Source organism: Oncorhynchus clarkii, chromosome 33, assembly GCF_045791955.1.
Source record: "Oncorhynchus clarkii lewisi isolate Uvic-CL-2024 chromosome 33, UVic_Ocla_1.0, whole genome shotgun sequence".
Classification (NCBI taxonomy): Eukaryota; Metazoa; Chordata; class Actinopteri; order Salmoniformes; family Salmonidae; genus Oncorhynchus; species Oncorhynchus clarkii.
In genome coordinates, this window is record NC_092179.1 from 2,734,219 (window position 1) to 2,749,423 (window position 15,205).

The following is a 15,205-nucleotide window of genomic DNA, read 5'->3' on the forward strand; positions in this document are numbered from 1 at the left end:
CACCAGTTACATTTCTCGTTTTCCATTCTTCCACTCTCTCCTTCATAATGCTCTTTCCTACATATCCCACATCTCGGCTCCTCCCATCTGCATATAACTACTACTGTACACACTTTCTATTCATGTACTGTCCATACATATATTTATATTCCAGACTAATATTTATTTTGTTGAGTGTATTGTTAGGTATTAATGCACTTTTGGAGCTAGGTACATAAGCAGCTGCAAAATGTGTAAGCGACCAATAAAACTAGATTTGAAATACAATGATCTATAATCACATGAAATAAGAGAAAAGACAAACTACTTTAATTCTAGAGAACTTTATTTAGAATTCAAGCCAAAGTGACAAATTAAAAAGCTAACTTTCTATAAGGGGTAGGGGAAACCAGGGAGAAGCAATACAGAAAAGCCACACCAATCACTGTTCACACAAACACATGTTCAGATTTGTTTTTATTGGATATTCCGCTTTACCAAGCAAAATTGCATTTCCCCCCCTCAAACCTCTGCAAAAAAAGAAACCCTGCAAAAAAAGTAAAAAAAAGATATCCAACTGAAAGCAATTAGAAAGCAGGATCACAGAATTGTGTAGAAATGTTAGTTGCTAGCCTTGTCGTGCCGTATGTACACAGCAGTGTAGAGAGATGGTCGGAAAATTATTCCTCCTTACCTTTTGTAAACTAACTGCTACTTTTGAAATTAATTTACTATTAAGGCTAATTCAGAAGCCAAATTAGTAATTCATTAATTCTCTCCATCAATTCCTTGCCTCAATGGCAACCAAATTCTATTTATATATACACAAATTATTTTTACTTGGGAGGAAAGAACAAACTCATTAAAGCAATCTTCTGGGATTCTTAAGTCACACCCCCTTTTTATCAATATTACAACAAAAGAATACCAAAAATAGCTTTATTTATAAATTAAATCTTTTACATACATCTTTTCCCCAAAAGTACATATTTTTGCAAAGGTAAAATGTTTAAGTTCAGGCATTCATCATTCATTCATTTACACAGCAAAAAAACACCTGACATTCACAGGCAGATTCCAAATACAAAAATGTATTCAAAGTTATGGCTGAGGGCCCTGCCTCAGAGGTGGTCAAATATAAAAAATACCTCTTCCTTACAAAACAAAGGGAGGAATGGAGGGAGAGCAGCCCGTAAAAGAGGAAAAGAAAAAGCAGCATGGTTTTTCTTTGTTTTTTTTTTAGGAAATTGCACTCGTTTCTCCCTCCATTTTCACCTGAACTTCATCCTTCACATTTTGAGCCTCACCGCCCGTCTCAGACAACGAAGACTCCACTTCCTGTTTCACCGCAGCACAGCAGGAAGTGACCTCATCGCTCTCACGTTTAATGAACGCACCCAGCGGGTTCTCCATCAGCTTAATGGGGGACGGGGTGACGTCCAGGAACGAAGATGTCTGGCGGGACAAGGAGGAAGAGAAATGACCAGTTAAAGCAGCATAGAAAGATTTGGAACATTTCACAGACCAAACTAAACAAACAGATCAAGTGACCAAGTGGTTACTTACATTGTTGTAATCTTCAAAACATGAAGGATGATATGTCTGTGGAAAAAGACAAAAACTTATTTGATTAGTATTTCCTTCACAAAGAGGACAATTTTGCTATGAGTGATTCCTCTAAGGTAATACAAGCTAACCACAGTACTTAAGTTGCAGTCTTTCTTCAAATGTATGTACAATGTATGTATCCACAGGTTGTGTTGGTACATTAAGAGAGGAGTCGGAGATCATGCTACGAGTGATCTTTTTAGTGAACACCCACCTTCTCGTCAACTCTGATGGCATCTCTCAGGTGCCACTCCTCTTCCTCCTCCTCCCAGTACATCTCAAACTGCTCCTGGCAGATCTCACACGTCTACACACAGACAGTGGGGGAAAGAATGGAATCTTACAACATTCTGACAACGTGCAGTGTCTACCATTAAAATAATATGGCAATATACAGGCTACAGCAGCATGATACGAGAACGCCCCAGCGCCTGAGGATAGAACCAGAAGACAGGGAACACTGCCACCGAAGCCATGGCACTGGACTTGTTCTACCTCCATAACACATACACACGAGTACAAAGGAACAGCATGCATGCCAAGAATGGAGGATCAATCAACTTTAACTATAAGTTCATCTTCACGGTTAAAGCTTTAGTTGTTTTAACTTCTAGAATGGCAAAAACAGCAACAAAACAAAGATCCAATGAAATTTGAGCGGAGTATGGGTCAAGACTAGTACAAGCCAATGAAAACAGTCAGTTGTAGCCCTAAGAGGCCCTGTGTGATATCTGGGATGTAACCATTAGTCCAAACAGTTGCGTTATGCGAAGAAAATAAGAGTTTATATTGGACAAATTCAGGTGTGTCCCTCCTGGTTTTGTTTGCTTCCATTTAATAAATGTTGTGCAACAAAATCAGTTGTAAAGAATATATCCCTGGTTGTAGCCCTGAGAGTGAGACTTATTTACATGAACTATACATAAACAAAAGTATGTGGACATGCCTTCAAATTAGTGGATTTGGCTATTTCAGCCACACCTGTTGCTGAAAGTAGGGATGCACAATATACCGATGCAAATTGGAAATCGGCCGATATTTGCTAAAAACACCAACATCGGTATCAGCCCGATGTCTAGTTTAACGGCGATGCGCAAAACCAATGTCAAAGCGGACGTGCATACCTATATAACATAGGTACATAAAATTTTGCGCTACACGTCCAACACAGCATTCCTGACCTAGCCCACAATGTCCGCTGTGTGGATCGAGCTGTGAACAAATCGAGCAGTCATCTGAAAGAGTAAGAAAATTCTAGCGAGACAATCCATTAACGCCAAGATAATGGAATTCATTGCCCTTGACAAATCAACCGTTCTGTTGCGGGTGATGTTCGCTTTCGCGACTGGTCGAGCACCGGTACACACTACCAAGTGAGCCATTTTTCAGATGTTGCCCTACCGGAGTTAAACCTACCGGAGTCATTTTCAATCGTTGTAAGTATTAGCTAGGTAGCTACTTGTTGTTCGCCTATTGAAATTGAACTTCAGTTCATGAAAATAAATAGCCATCCAGCCACTTAACCCTGTTGCCCAAAGATAACATTATAAGCAGCCAGCTAGCTTCATCTGGCTAGTGAGGCTCGATCGAACTGGGTTACGTGTTGTGAAGCTAGCCACAAGAAGGATTAGGCACAAGTGGAATTTGCGGTTTGCCTTCAAAATAAAAGTACCTCGGAAAGTGACACAGGTTACAATTGGTGGAATTATGCCATGTTTAGACTAGATAATGTGAAACATGGTTGGAATGTGAAGCAATGAAATGGGGTATCAGTCTACTCGGTGACAGCCACGGAACACAACTGAGAATTTATCCAAATATTAGTGTTGTAGCTCTTATCGCGGGACTGTGACTGTGTGAAATCACCTCCCCAGTCAGCCTATTGTATGTATTGACATTCATATTGCACTGTACAGCTTTACCCAAGGATTGGGGATCAATGAAAGGGGGTATCAGTCTACTCAATACCCAATATATTTTTTCCCCAACATCCTCCTCAGAGTTATCAGACTCCAAAACATCCACGCAGTATTGGTTTTCCTCTGGAATCGTGTTCAATACACAGGAGTTGACAATAAATGTGGCTCAATTCACAGTTGTTTCAGAGTCCCGCAATAAGAGCTATGACGCTAATGTTTCTCTGGGTGTCACGGAATAGACTGATACCCCATGTCATTGATACACAATCCATAGATAAGGCTGTGCAGTGAAGTAAGTATGCCCCCAATGCAATTCTAAAGTCTCATACATCCAGTGTGTTTTCAACAGCTTTTTGTCAAATTAACCTTGTGACTAGGGGGCAGTATTTTCATTTTTGTAAAAATAACGTTCCCGTAGTAAATGGGATATTTTGTCAGGACAAAATGTTTGAATATGCATGTAATCGACAGCTTAGGATAGAAAACACTAAAGTTTCCAAAACTGTAAAAATATTGTGTGTGAGTATAACAGAACTGATGTTACAGGCGAAAGCCCGAGAAAAATCCAATCCGGAAGTGCCTCATGTTTTGAAAGCGCTGCGTTCCAATGCGTCCCTATTGAGCAGTGAATGGGCTATCAACCAGATTACTTTTTCTCCGTATTCCCCAAGGTGTCTACAACATTGACATAGTTTTACGCATTTATGTTGAAGAATACCCGTAAGCGGCTACATTGCGCAAGTTGTCACCTGATGCTCCCAGAGTGATTCTCACGTAAAATACAGAGGTAGCCATTATTCCAATCGGTCCTACTGAAAAACGAATTGTCCCGGTGGATATATTATCGAATAGATATTTGAAAAACACCTCGAGGATTGATTATAAACAACGTTTGCCATGTTTCTGTCGATATTATGGAGCTAATTTTGAGTTTGTGACGGCAATTTCCGGGCGATTTCTCAGCCAAACGTGAAGAACAAACGGAGCTATTTCGCCTACAAAAATAATCTTTCTGGAAAAAAGGAACATTTGCTATCCAACTGGGAGTCTCGTGAGTGAAAACATCCGAAGCTCATCAAAGGTAAACGATTTAATTTGATTGCTTTTCTGATTTCCGTGACCTGCTGCTAGCTGGACAAAATGCTATGCTAGGCTATCGATAAACTTACACAAATGCTTGTCTAGCTTTGGCTGTAAAGCATATTTTGAAAATCTAAGATGACAGGGTGATTAACAAAAGGCTAAGCTGTGTCTCAAAATATTTCACTTGTGATTTTCATGAATAGGAATATTTATGATACTATAAAGTAGGGTTATTTTAGATGACACCTAGCTATATAGTTAGCTATATAGTTAGTTAGTATAACTACTGAAACAGATAGTTTTTTTGCTATGTTTTTGGGGAAGAACATTGTTTGCATCAATGAGCTAGCTAGCTTTCTTTTATGACCAGCACTGTAGGTGCCGAGACAACTTTACCAGCATCATAGCATGTGTATCGATTAATCGTTGTGACATATGAAATACGAGTGATAGTGTAATCAATGTGTAATAACTACGTAAAAAACTCACGAACGTGTTAAATTATTATGTGACGTGCAGTCATATTCGGGTCCTGACTGGTCAAATAGTGTTATTTGACACATCAAATAGTGTTATTTGACACATCAAATAGTGTTATTTGTATCTTTCTTGACACCAAAGACCCAAACGGCGTTCCATAGAATTCCTGGTTGAGAATGAAACAACTGAAACAGCACAGCAAGTAAGTGAAATAAATAGGTTTTGATTATGATTTGATTATGTTTTACTGGTAATGGAAACATACATAAATGCCAACAAAATAACTTTTTGGTCAGTGTGGTGTGTAACCTTTATTTAACTAGGCAAGTCAGTTAAGAACAAATTCTTATTTACAATGACCGCCTACCCCAGACGACACTGGGCCAATTGCGTGCCGCCCTATGGGTCTCCAAATCACGGCCGGATGTGATACAGCCTGGATTCGAACCAGGGACTGTAGTAGCGCCTCTTGCACCGAGATGTGCCTGAGACCCTTGCGTCCATGTGTCTGTGTTAACTATTTACTGTACTAGAATGCTTAAAAGGTCCCTAATATTTTTAATATCGGTATCGTTTTTTTTGTTGTCAAGGAAAGTATTGGATTTATATTGGCCAAAAATGCATCACACTAGCTGAAAAGTGTATAAAATCGACCATACAGCCATGCAATCTCCATAGACAAAAATTGGCAGTAGAATGCCTTACTGAAAAGCTCAGTGACTTAACATAGGATCCTATGACGGTGCAACCTTTGCAACAAGTTAGTTCATCAAATTTCCGCCCTGCTAGAGCCGCCCCGGTCAACTGTTAGTGCTGTTATTGTGAAGTGGAAACGTCTAGGAGCAACAACGGCTCAGCCGCGAAGTGGTAGGCACACAAGCTCACAGAATGGGACCGCCGAGTGCTGAAGCACGTAGGGAGGAGGAATAATGGTCTGGGGCTGTTTTTCATGGTTCGGTCTGGGGCTGTTTTTCATGGTTCGGGCCAGGCCCATTAGTTCAAGTGAAGGGAAATCTTAACGGTACAGCATACAATGACATTCTAGGTGATTCTGTGCTTCCAACTTCATGGCAACAGTTTGGGGAAGGCCCTTTCCTGTTTTAGCATGACAATGCCCACGTGCACAAAGCGAGTTCCATACAGAAATGGTTTGTCGAGATCGGTGTGGAAGAACTTGACTGGCCTGCACAGAGCCCTGACCTCAACCCCATCGAACATCTTTGGGATGAATTGGAACGCTGACTGCGAGCCAGGCCTAAATCACTTCCATCACTGAATGGAAGCAAGTACCTGGAGCAATGTTCCAACATCTAGTGGAAAGCCTTCCCAGAAGAGTGGAGGCTGTTATAGCAGCAAAGAGGGGACCAACTCCATATTACGGCCCGTGATTTTGGAATGAGATGTTCGACAAGCAGGTGTCCACATACACTATATGACCAGAAGTATGTTGCTACCCACCTCATCCACCACATCTGCAGCTGCTTTAACACTCTGGAACTCCTTCTCCTTGGCGGCCTCCTGGGTCTTCTGCACTACCTCCTCATTAACCTTCTCAAAGAACAGGCTCTTGGCCCGCTCCTCCAGGTCCGCTATCTCCTCAAACTCTATCCAGTCCTGAGGACAGGGAAGAGACAGATGATGGGCAAGGGTTAGAAAGAATTTGATAAAACATGATCAGCTTTTTATTACAATGCAATAACTAATCATTTTCATTGTAAAAAAGTGAGTGTGAGTGGGTATTGTTCATATTGGGGTAGAAGGTAATGGTTTTACAATGAGGTAGTTCTAGCTGTGGTGGCTCAGACACAAGGTGAGAGTGTGTGCGTGTCCATCTCTCTTACCGTGAGGCTGTAGTACCAGCGGCGGTGGGTGACCTTCTTGCTGATGTCTTTCTCGGAACGGTTCAGCCGGTAGTGCCAGTCCAGGTGGTCAGCGTAGACGTCTGTCTGAGAGGCGGTGAAACGCATGCCGCAGGAGTAACACTGGATCCCTGTGTACAGCTTAGTCACCACGCTGTCATAGCGCCTGGGGAAAGGGACAAACAGAACCAGTGGTTAATAGTCATACATTTGACATAAAAAGACAAATACATTACCATTTTATGAACACATGTGGACCATACATTTGATTTATCTAACTCAGAGGATCACTGGACAAAGCATAACTAGAGAATTCTCATGCATAAATAACTAGAGTGAAGCATTCATTGATGTCAATGGTAGATTGACATCTTCATAATCAGACCAGCATGGTGCATTTCAGCAAACGTACTGTTTCATGTCTTCGATGACGAAGCCGGTGAGGTCTGGGACATTCTCATCCTCCTCCTGCTCTTCCTCTTCCTCCTCTTCTACCATGGGAGGGGTCGGTTGGGTGGCGGCTGACTCTGTACCGCTGTTTGCTGCAGCAGTGTCTGTACTCTGAGCTGGTTTGATGCCTCCGGTAGAGATGATGCCGGTGGAAATGAGCTTGGACAGCAGGTCGTTTACATCTACCTGCCCAAAGTGACTCTCTGGAGGAGGAAACTGGGGAGCTGGTGAAGAATGACAAACCAGAAATCAACTGACATAAAGCAATTACCAAACACTTGTATTGTGTGTTTTTTCCCCCTCTTTACTTTATTTTCATTGAATATTTTAGATCTGTTGCACTGTTTGAGAGGAGTGTTTTCAAGTAAGCAGTTAATTGTACTGCGTACACTACGCTGTACATCACAAACTTGATTTGATCCTTACCCAGTGACGGATTTACAGCAATAGGTACTCATACTGGACATGCGATTCATCTGATCTAAGAAGGCCAGTTTCACAGACCCAGATTAAGCACTCCTGGACTAAAATGCTTTTTACATTGAGAATGTCCATGTTTTTGTTTTTAAGTCATCCAGATCTCTCACAGATTTATAAAGATGAATCCCTTCAAAATGCAGAGGATGAAAGACTATCATGATACCAAATGCTGTAACATGAAATAAAGAACCCTTTATCAAACAACAACATTGAGAACCGAAAGTAGATCTCGGTGAAATAAAAAAGTGAACATGATCTTACCAGGCTGGTTGAAAGGCACTGTGCTGGGAGGGATGAAGGGCTGGCCAAGGTTAGAAAGCATATTCATCTGGAACAAGGACAAAACAGACATTTAGCCTTCAACTGACCTAAATAGCTTGTATCCAGTCCTCTCCCTCCCGAGCACATCTGGCGTTTGAGTTAAATATAAGATGTTCATTTGGCATTAGGATATCAGGGCCTGCTTAGAGAAAATAATTGTAAGCAAAGCCTCAGTAGAGTAAGGACTTCGGTCACGCTCCATATTATGAAGTTTAAGAGATTCAAGATTGCAGAGGTGAAAACTATAGTTGAAGCTTTAGCTGGGAGGAACACTCTCCATCCAATGAATTGTTCTGTTCAATATATGAATGATGTGACTCTTTAAATTGTTATGAAGTGCTTCACCAAGCTACATTTCACCGTAATGAGAACCCACTGTGGGTGGTAACTAATACAGAATGAGCCAAAATATTTTGTTCTATATCAGTGGAGGACTTTGGTGAAGCCCCATCCAATAAATTTTTATGCTCATTTATGAACTGAATGGGAGCGAATTACCTTTAGTGCATCAGATGGAGTTTCACCATTTTGTTTATATCTATAAACTATTTGTTTATTTCTATAAAGTAGGACACCAGTGAGGATTTCTTTCACTGGACAACATGTTACAGCTGTTGATAAGCCATTGATAAAAATGCATAGGATTTCCCCCCCCATGCCATTACATTAAGATACAAGGGGGACTCGGGAGATTAATTAAATCGTGATAATCTGATCCAGGAAGGAATGTTCCGAATGACAGTCAAGTGACAAACATCTGTTATGATAATGCATGCAATGCAACAGCTGAAGTGCTGGGGGGAAAAAATGTTGTGAGGAATTTCCAGAATATTTCAGTCTCATTTGTTACGCCGGTGAAGATAATTGTGACTGGATCCACATTGGATAAAACATCCCTAGCAAATCGATGTTGATCATCTGGTATAGTCTGCTTGACCATCAGATTTAACAGAAAAAGCAACGAGTTCATGTTTTCATGCCTCGGATTGGACACAGTCTACTGTGCTCAATTGTGTAGAATAGACCACTGAACAACACCCAATGCTATTCCAACAAATTATTCTGGATATAAAAAAACAACATAGCCTAGTGGGCTTATTCAAAATATGATCAGGTAATGAAATAACATGACAAATATATTTAGCTTCCCATGTTAGACCTGCAATTTAAAGAAATATAAGGGGCTTGCAAAGCTACAGGACTGTTTTGCTAGCACAGACTGGAATATGTTACAGGATTCTTCCGATGGCATTGAGGAGTACACCACATCAGTCACTGGCTTCATCAATAAATGCATCGATGACGTTGTCCCCACAGTGACTGTACGTACTAGAGGTTGACCGATTAATTGCAATGGCCGATTAATTAAGGCCGATATCAAGTTTTCATAACAATCGGAAATCGGTATTTTTGGGCACCGATGTGACTATTTATTTTTATACCTTTATTTAACTAGGCAAGTCAGTTAAGAACACATTCTTATTTTCAATGAAGGCCTAGGAACGGTGGGTTAACTGCCTTGTTCAGGGGCAGAACGACAGATTTTCACCTTGTCAACTCGGGGGATCCAATCTTGCAACCTTACAGTTAACTAGTCCAACGCAATAACGACCTGCCTCTCTCTCGTTGCACTCCACAAGGAGACTGTTACGCAAATGCAGTAAGCCAAGGTAAGTTGCTAGCTAGCATTAAACGTATCTTATAAAAAACAATCATAATCACTAGTTAACTTCTTAAGGTATTGGGGGCAGCATTTTCACTTTTGGATAAATAGTGTGCCCAATTTCAACTTCCCCCTACTCATGCCAAGAATATAAGATATGCATATTATTAGTAGATTTAGATAGAAAACACTAAAGTATCTAAAACGGTTTGAATCATGTCTGAGTACAACAGAACTTATGTAGCAGGCAAAACCCAGAGGACTAACCGTTCAGATTTTTTTTTTGAGGTCTCCGTCTGTTCAGCGAGTTCTCATTGGGAAACGATATTTCTCAGGCACTTGTTTTCAGTTCCTACCGCTTCCACTGGATGTCACCAGTCTTTGGAATTTGGTTGAGGTTATTCCTTTGTGCAATGAAGTACGGCCATCTTGGAAAAAGGTAACGCTGTTGAGAGTGCGCAAGACTTGAAAAGTAGCGTTAGTTTCCTCTCGTCCTCTATTGAAAACAGATAGACCAGTCTTCAATTTGATCGATTATTAACGTTTAAAAATACCTAAAATTGTATTACAAAAGTAGTTTAAAATGTTTTGGGAAAGGTTACAGGCAACTTTTGAGATATTTTGTAGTGACGTTGCGCAATTTGGAAGCTGTTTTTTTTTCTAGATCAAACACGCCAAATAAATGGACATTTTGGATATATAGGGACGGAATTAATCGAACAAAAGTACCAATTGTGATTTTTATGGGACATAGAGTGCCAACAAAAGAAGCTCGTCAAAGGTAAGGCATGTTTTATATTTTCTCATGTTCTGAGCAAGGAACTGAAACGTTAGCTTTCTTACATAGCACATATTGCACTTTTACTTTCTTCTCCAACACTGTTTTTGCATTATTTAAACCAAATTGTTTCATTATTTACTTGAGGCTAAATTGATTATATTTATGTATTATATTAAGTTAAAATAAGCATTCATTCAGTATTGTTGTAATTGTCATTATTACAAATTTAAATTATTATTTTAAAAAAATTAAACGGCCGATTAATTGGTATCGGCTTTTTTGGTCCCCCAATATTCTGTATCGGCGTTGAAAAATCATAGTCGGTTGACCTCTAGTACGTACATACTCCAACCAGAAGCCATGGATTACAGGCAACATCCACACTGAGCTAAAGGGTAGAGCAGCCATTTTCAAGGAGTGGGATTAACCCGGAAGCTAACGAAATCCTGCTTTGCCCTGCGACAAACCATCAAACAGGCAATAACGTCAATACAGGACTAAGATCGAATCATACGACACCGGCTCCGACGCTGGTCGGATGAAGCAGGACTTAAACTAATGAACTACAATGGGAAGCGCAGCCGAGAGCTGCCCAGTGACACAATCCTACCAGATGAGCTAAATTACTTTATGCTCGCTTCGAGGCAAGTAACACTGAAACATGCATGAGAGCATGAGCTGTTCCAGACGACAGTGTGATCCCGCTCTCCGCATTCGATGTGAGTAAGAACTTTAAATAGGTCATTCACAAGGCCGCAGGACTCGTAGCACTCATGTCTGTAGCCATGAAGTGCTTTGAAAGGCTGGTCATGGCTCACATCAACACCATTATCCCAGAAACACTAGACCCACTCCAATTTGCATACCGCCCCAACAGATCCAGATGATGCAATCTCTGTTGCACTCCACACTTCCCTTTCACACCTGGACAAAAGGAACACCTAAGTGAGAATGCTATTCATTGACTACAGCTCAGCATTCAACAACATAATGCCCTCAAAAGCTCATCACTAAGCTAAGGACCCTGGGACTAAATGCCTCCCTCTGCAACTGGATCCTGGACTTCCTGACGGACCCCCAGGTGGTAAGGGTAGGTAACAACACATCGGCCACGCTGATCCTCAACACGGGGGCCCCCCCAGGGGTGCGTGCTCAGTCCTCTCCTGTTCAGTCAAAAGGAACACTCAAAGGCACGACTCCAACACCATCATTAAGTTTGCAGATGACAACAGTTCTAAAGCTGCACCATTGAGAGCATCCTAACGGGTTGCATCACTGCCTGGCATGGCAACTGCACGGCCTCCGACCGCAAGGCACTACAGAGGGTAGTGCATACGGCCGAATACATCACTGGGGCCAAGCTTCCTGCCATCCAGGACAAATATACCAGGCAGCGGCAGAGGAAGGCCCTAAAAATGGTCAAAGACTCCATCTAGCCACCCTGGTCATACCGTTCTCTCTGCTACCGCACGGCAAGTGGTACCGGAGGGCCAAGTCTAGGTCCAAGAGGCTTCTAAACAGCTTCTACCCCAAGCCAAGCAATAAGACTACTGAACATCTACTCAAATGGCTACCCAGACTATTTGCATTGCACCCCCCCCCACCCCTTTACGCTCCTGCCACTTGGGTTTATTATCTATGCATAGTCACTTAAACAACTCTACCTGCATGTACATATTACCTCAATTACCTAGACTAACCGGTGCCCCCGCACATCGACTCTGTACCGGTATCCCCTGTATATAGCCTCGCTATTATTTTATTTGTTACTTTTATTTCTTATTTTTGGGGGGTATTTTTTCTTAAAACTGCATTGTTGGTTAAGGGCTTGTAAGTAAGCATTTCACTGTAAGGTCGACACCTGTTGTAGTCGGCGCATGTGACAAATAAAATTGGATTTGAAGTAGCTCAGAAATTCAAGTAATGGAATAGGCCTACCTTTCTAAAATCAGACATTTCCTCCGTTTGGTGGTTTAAAAGTTATAGTAATTATTGTAGTCAATTTATGTACTCCTACTCCCTTATCTGTGATTTCATTTATCAGTTTTTGTGACAGATGTGTCCACATCAGTTTGTTTCCCGCTAAAGGGTGCTGCGCTACTCTGTTGCAGTAAATCCATGTGCGCTTATTATGAGGATGACATTCAATGTTGCGTCCAATCTACTTAACCAGGCAATGTGCACATTCTCACATATTTTACAATGTAATAATTATAATATCAATGCATTGGCAAGCCCTAAACATTTATTCTTAAAATGGTAATGGCCTACTGACACTTTTTGCATGCGGGGGGGTTCTATATTAGGCCTAGATATGAACATTTCCATAAATTATACAATTATATAACATTGAGGTCCTTGAAAATTACAATTGTGCTTCAAGCAGGGTGCATAGACACACTGGCAAGTCAAATTCAAGGATGCATAATCCTGTCGTATAAGTGAAGTAAAGGGCTAATTTGCATATGATTTTTTTAAATATTATTTTAGTTTCAAACTGAAATTTGTATCCCAATGTCACCCATTGGCCCCATTATTTATAGAACATAAATATAGAATATAAGCAGGACAGTTAAAGTGTATGAATGTGATGGCGTAAAAAGTGAATGTATGATTGAATGCGGTTTAGGTTAGAGCAGTGCTGTGCGTTGCGATAGCTATGTGTTGACTATAGTGACAGAGTAGCATTAGTGCATAAAAGTGTGAGCCTAATAAAACACTAACCACACAAAGACACCAAACGATACACACATACGTGCACGTACAAACACAAATATGAAATCTTCTCAATTGATGAAATCATTCAAGTCTAATGTACTTTTCAACCTTCTTGACCTTTCTGATAATCACTATGTGGTGTACGTCCCAAATAGCACCCAGGTCAAAAGTGGTGAAATAAATAGGGAATAGAGTGACATTTGGAACTCATCCCCTATGTCCTAAATCAAGAAGAGGTTCTCACCGGCTGCTGCATGTTCCCTGCCGGTGGCAGAGGCACACCAGGGGTGTAGAACGGAGGTCTGACGTAGGAGTTGTTGAACCCAGCCTGGGACACAGGGACGGGAAACACCGTGAAGTTAGCCCCCTGTTGGCCCACCACGTTCTGTTGCACTGGGAACGTCTGGAACTGCTGGGGGCCTCCGGGGTTGACTGGGTCGTACATGGGTGTCCCTAGTGGCCGCAGCGGGGGCTGCAGGTTGGGAGTGGTGTGGTACCTGGGAGACACCTGCTGGCCGGAGGGGCAGTCAAAGCGTGGGGGCATGCCCTGGGGGGGCAGAGAGGGCAGGGGGTCGTAGCGCATGGGGCCGGGCTGGCCCATTGGGGTGGAGGGGTTCCCTGGGCCATCGAAACGCATCGGGCCTGGCTGGTTGGGAGCGCCGTCGAATCTCATGGGGCCTTGCTGGAACCTCATTAGTCCTTCGAACCTTCCAGGGCCGGGCTGCATGTGGGAGCTGTTGAAGTTCATTGGACCATCGAAGCGGTTGGACTGCATGGGGCCGTCAAAACGCATTGGCCCAGGCCCCTGTCCGTCAAATCTACCGTCATATCGCCCCGATAGCCTACCTTGCTGCGGAGGCGGCGGGCCGCCGTCAAACCTTCCCCCAATGCCTTGTGGGTCCCCTCTCATTGGAACGTGAGGCATGGAGGGGCCGTCGTATCTTCCTGGTCCGTCAAACTTCTCTGGTCCTTTATGTAGAGCGGGGCCGTCGAACCTGCCGGGGCCCTGAGGGTAGGGCCCATCATACCTTGATGGGCCGTGTGAGGAGCACCCTGGTCCATCGTACCTACCGGGCCCCTGGACGCCCTCGTAACGGCCCCCAGGGTGAGGCCTGCCAGGCTGACCTATGTGACCAGGCCCGTCGTACCCAGACTGAGTGCCCTTGTGGGGTCCGTCATAACGTGGCGAAGGTGGTCCTCCTTTAGGACCACCGTCATATCTCTGGGGGCCATCTGCGGCGTGAGGAGGGGTGTGTCCTGGAGACTCAACGTGTTTGCTGCGTACTGAGGAGAGCACGGGCCCACGGGGGGGTCCTCCTTGGTGGTGGGGTCTGGGTAGAGGGGGGGTGTCCAGGGGCCCTTCGTCACACGAGTGCTCGCTGTTGGGGCTCTCAAAGCGCGGGACAGGGCTCATCTCTGCCGCGTCCATCTGCTGTAACGGGGACAGGCGCTCCCGCTCGTATGCTGGTACCGGTAAAGGAACCGGGGACTTCCTAATGGGGCCGTCCAGTGCCAGGCTGACTGAGTTCTGGAGCACCGGGCCGCTGGGGGGTTTGGGGGGGATGCGGTCGTGTTTGCGAGGGTCATCGTAACGGGGGTACGGAGGTTTGACAGCATGGTCTTCAGACAGCGGACCTCCTCCGTACCGCCTGGGAGGGGCATTGTAGCCGCTCTTAGGCTCCTCCCTCTCATCGTACGGTGGTCTGTGATTGGGCAGCCGCTCACTGAGGGGGGAGTTTCGCTCTCTTTCACCAGCTAAGAAATAAAAACAATTACTAAATGAGAACAGGAACCATTTATCATCGGATAGTAATCAAACTAAGTCATAAAGCACTGCATTTACAGACATACTTCTGATTCATAA

General features: G+C 43.1%; 1 protein-coding gene and 1 non-coding gene across 4 annotated transcripts in view; both read right to left on the minus strand.

Moving 5' to 3' along the window:
• Nucleotides 1–307: 307 nt before the first annotated feature.
• Nucleotides 308–15,205, minus strand: part of LOC139393324 (PCF11 cleavage and polyadenylation factor subunit) — a 31,976-nt gene continuing 17,078 nt past the window's right edge. For 2 of the 3 annotated variants that reach the window (XM_071141882.1, XM_071141880.1), the window contains exons 8-15: nucleotides 13,586–15,096; nucleotides 8,120–8,186; nucleotides 7,341–7,602; nucleotides 6,911–7,094; nucleotides 6,528–6,683; nucleotides 1,802–1,894; nucleotides 1,546–1,581; nucleotides 308–1,434 (exon numbers count right to left, since the gene is read on the minus strand). In XM_071141882.1, coding sequence (XP_070997983.1) covers nucleotides 1,219–1,434; nucleotides 1,546–1,581; nucleotides 1,802–1,894; nucleotides 6,528–6,683; nucleotides 6,911–7,094; nucleotides 7,341–7,602; nucleotides 8,120–8,186; nucleotides 13,586–15,096 — 2,525 coding nt within the window. In that variant the 3' untranslated portion in view covers nucleotides 308–1,218. The remainder of the gene's footprint in view (nucleotides 1,435–1,545; nucleotides 1,582–1,801; nucleotides 1,895–6,527; nucleotides 6,684–6,910; nucleotides 7,095–7,340; nucleotides 7,603–8,119; nucleotides 8,187–13,585; nucleotides 15,097–15,205) is intronic. The other variant, XM_071141881.1, reaches the window with a different exon arrangement.
• Nucleotides 2,005–2,138, minus strand: LOC139393345 (small nucleolar RNA SNORA57). Its single transcript, XR_011629776.1, has one exon. It is a non-coding gene; the product is annotated as a small nucleolar RNA SNORA57 (small nucleolar RNA).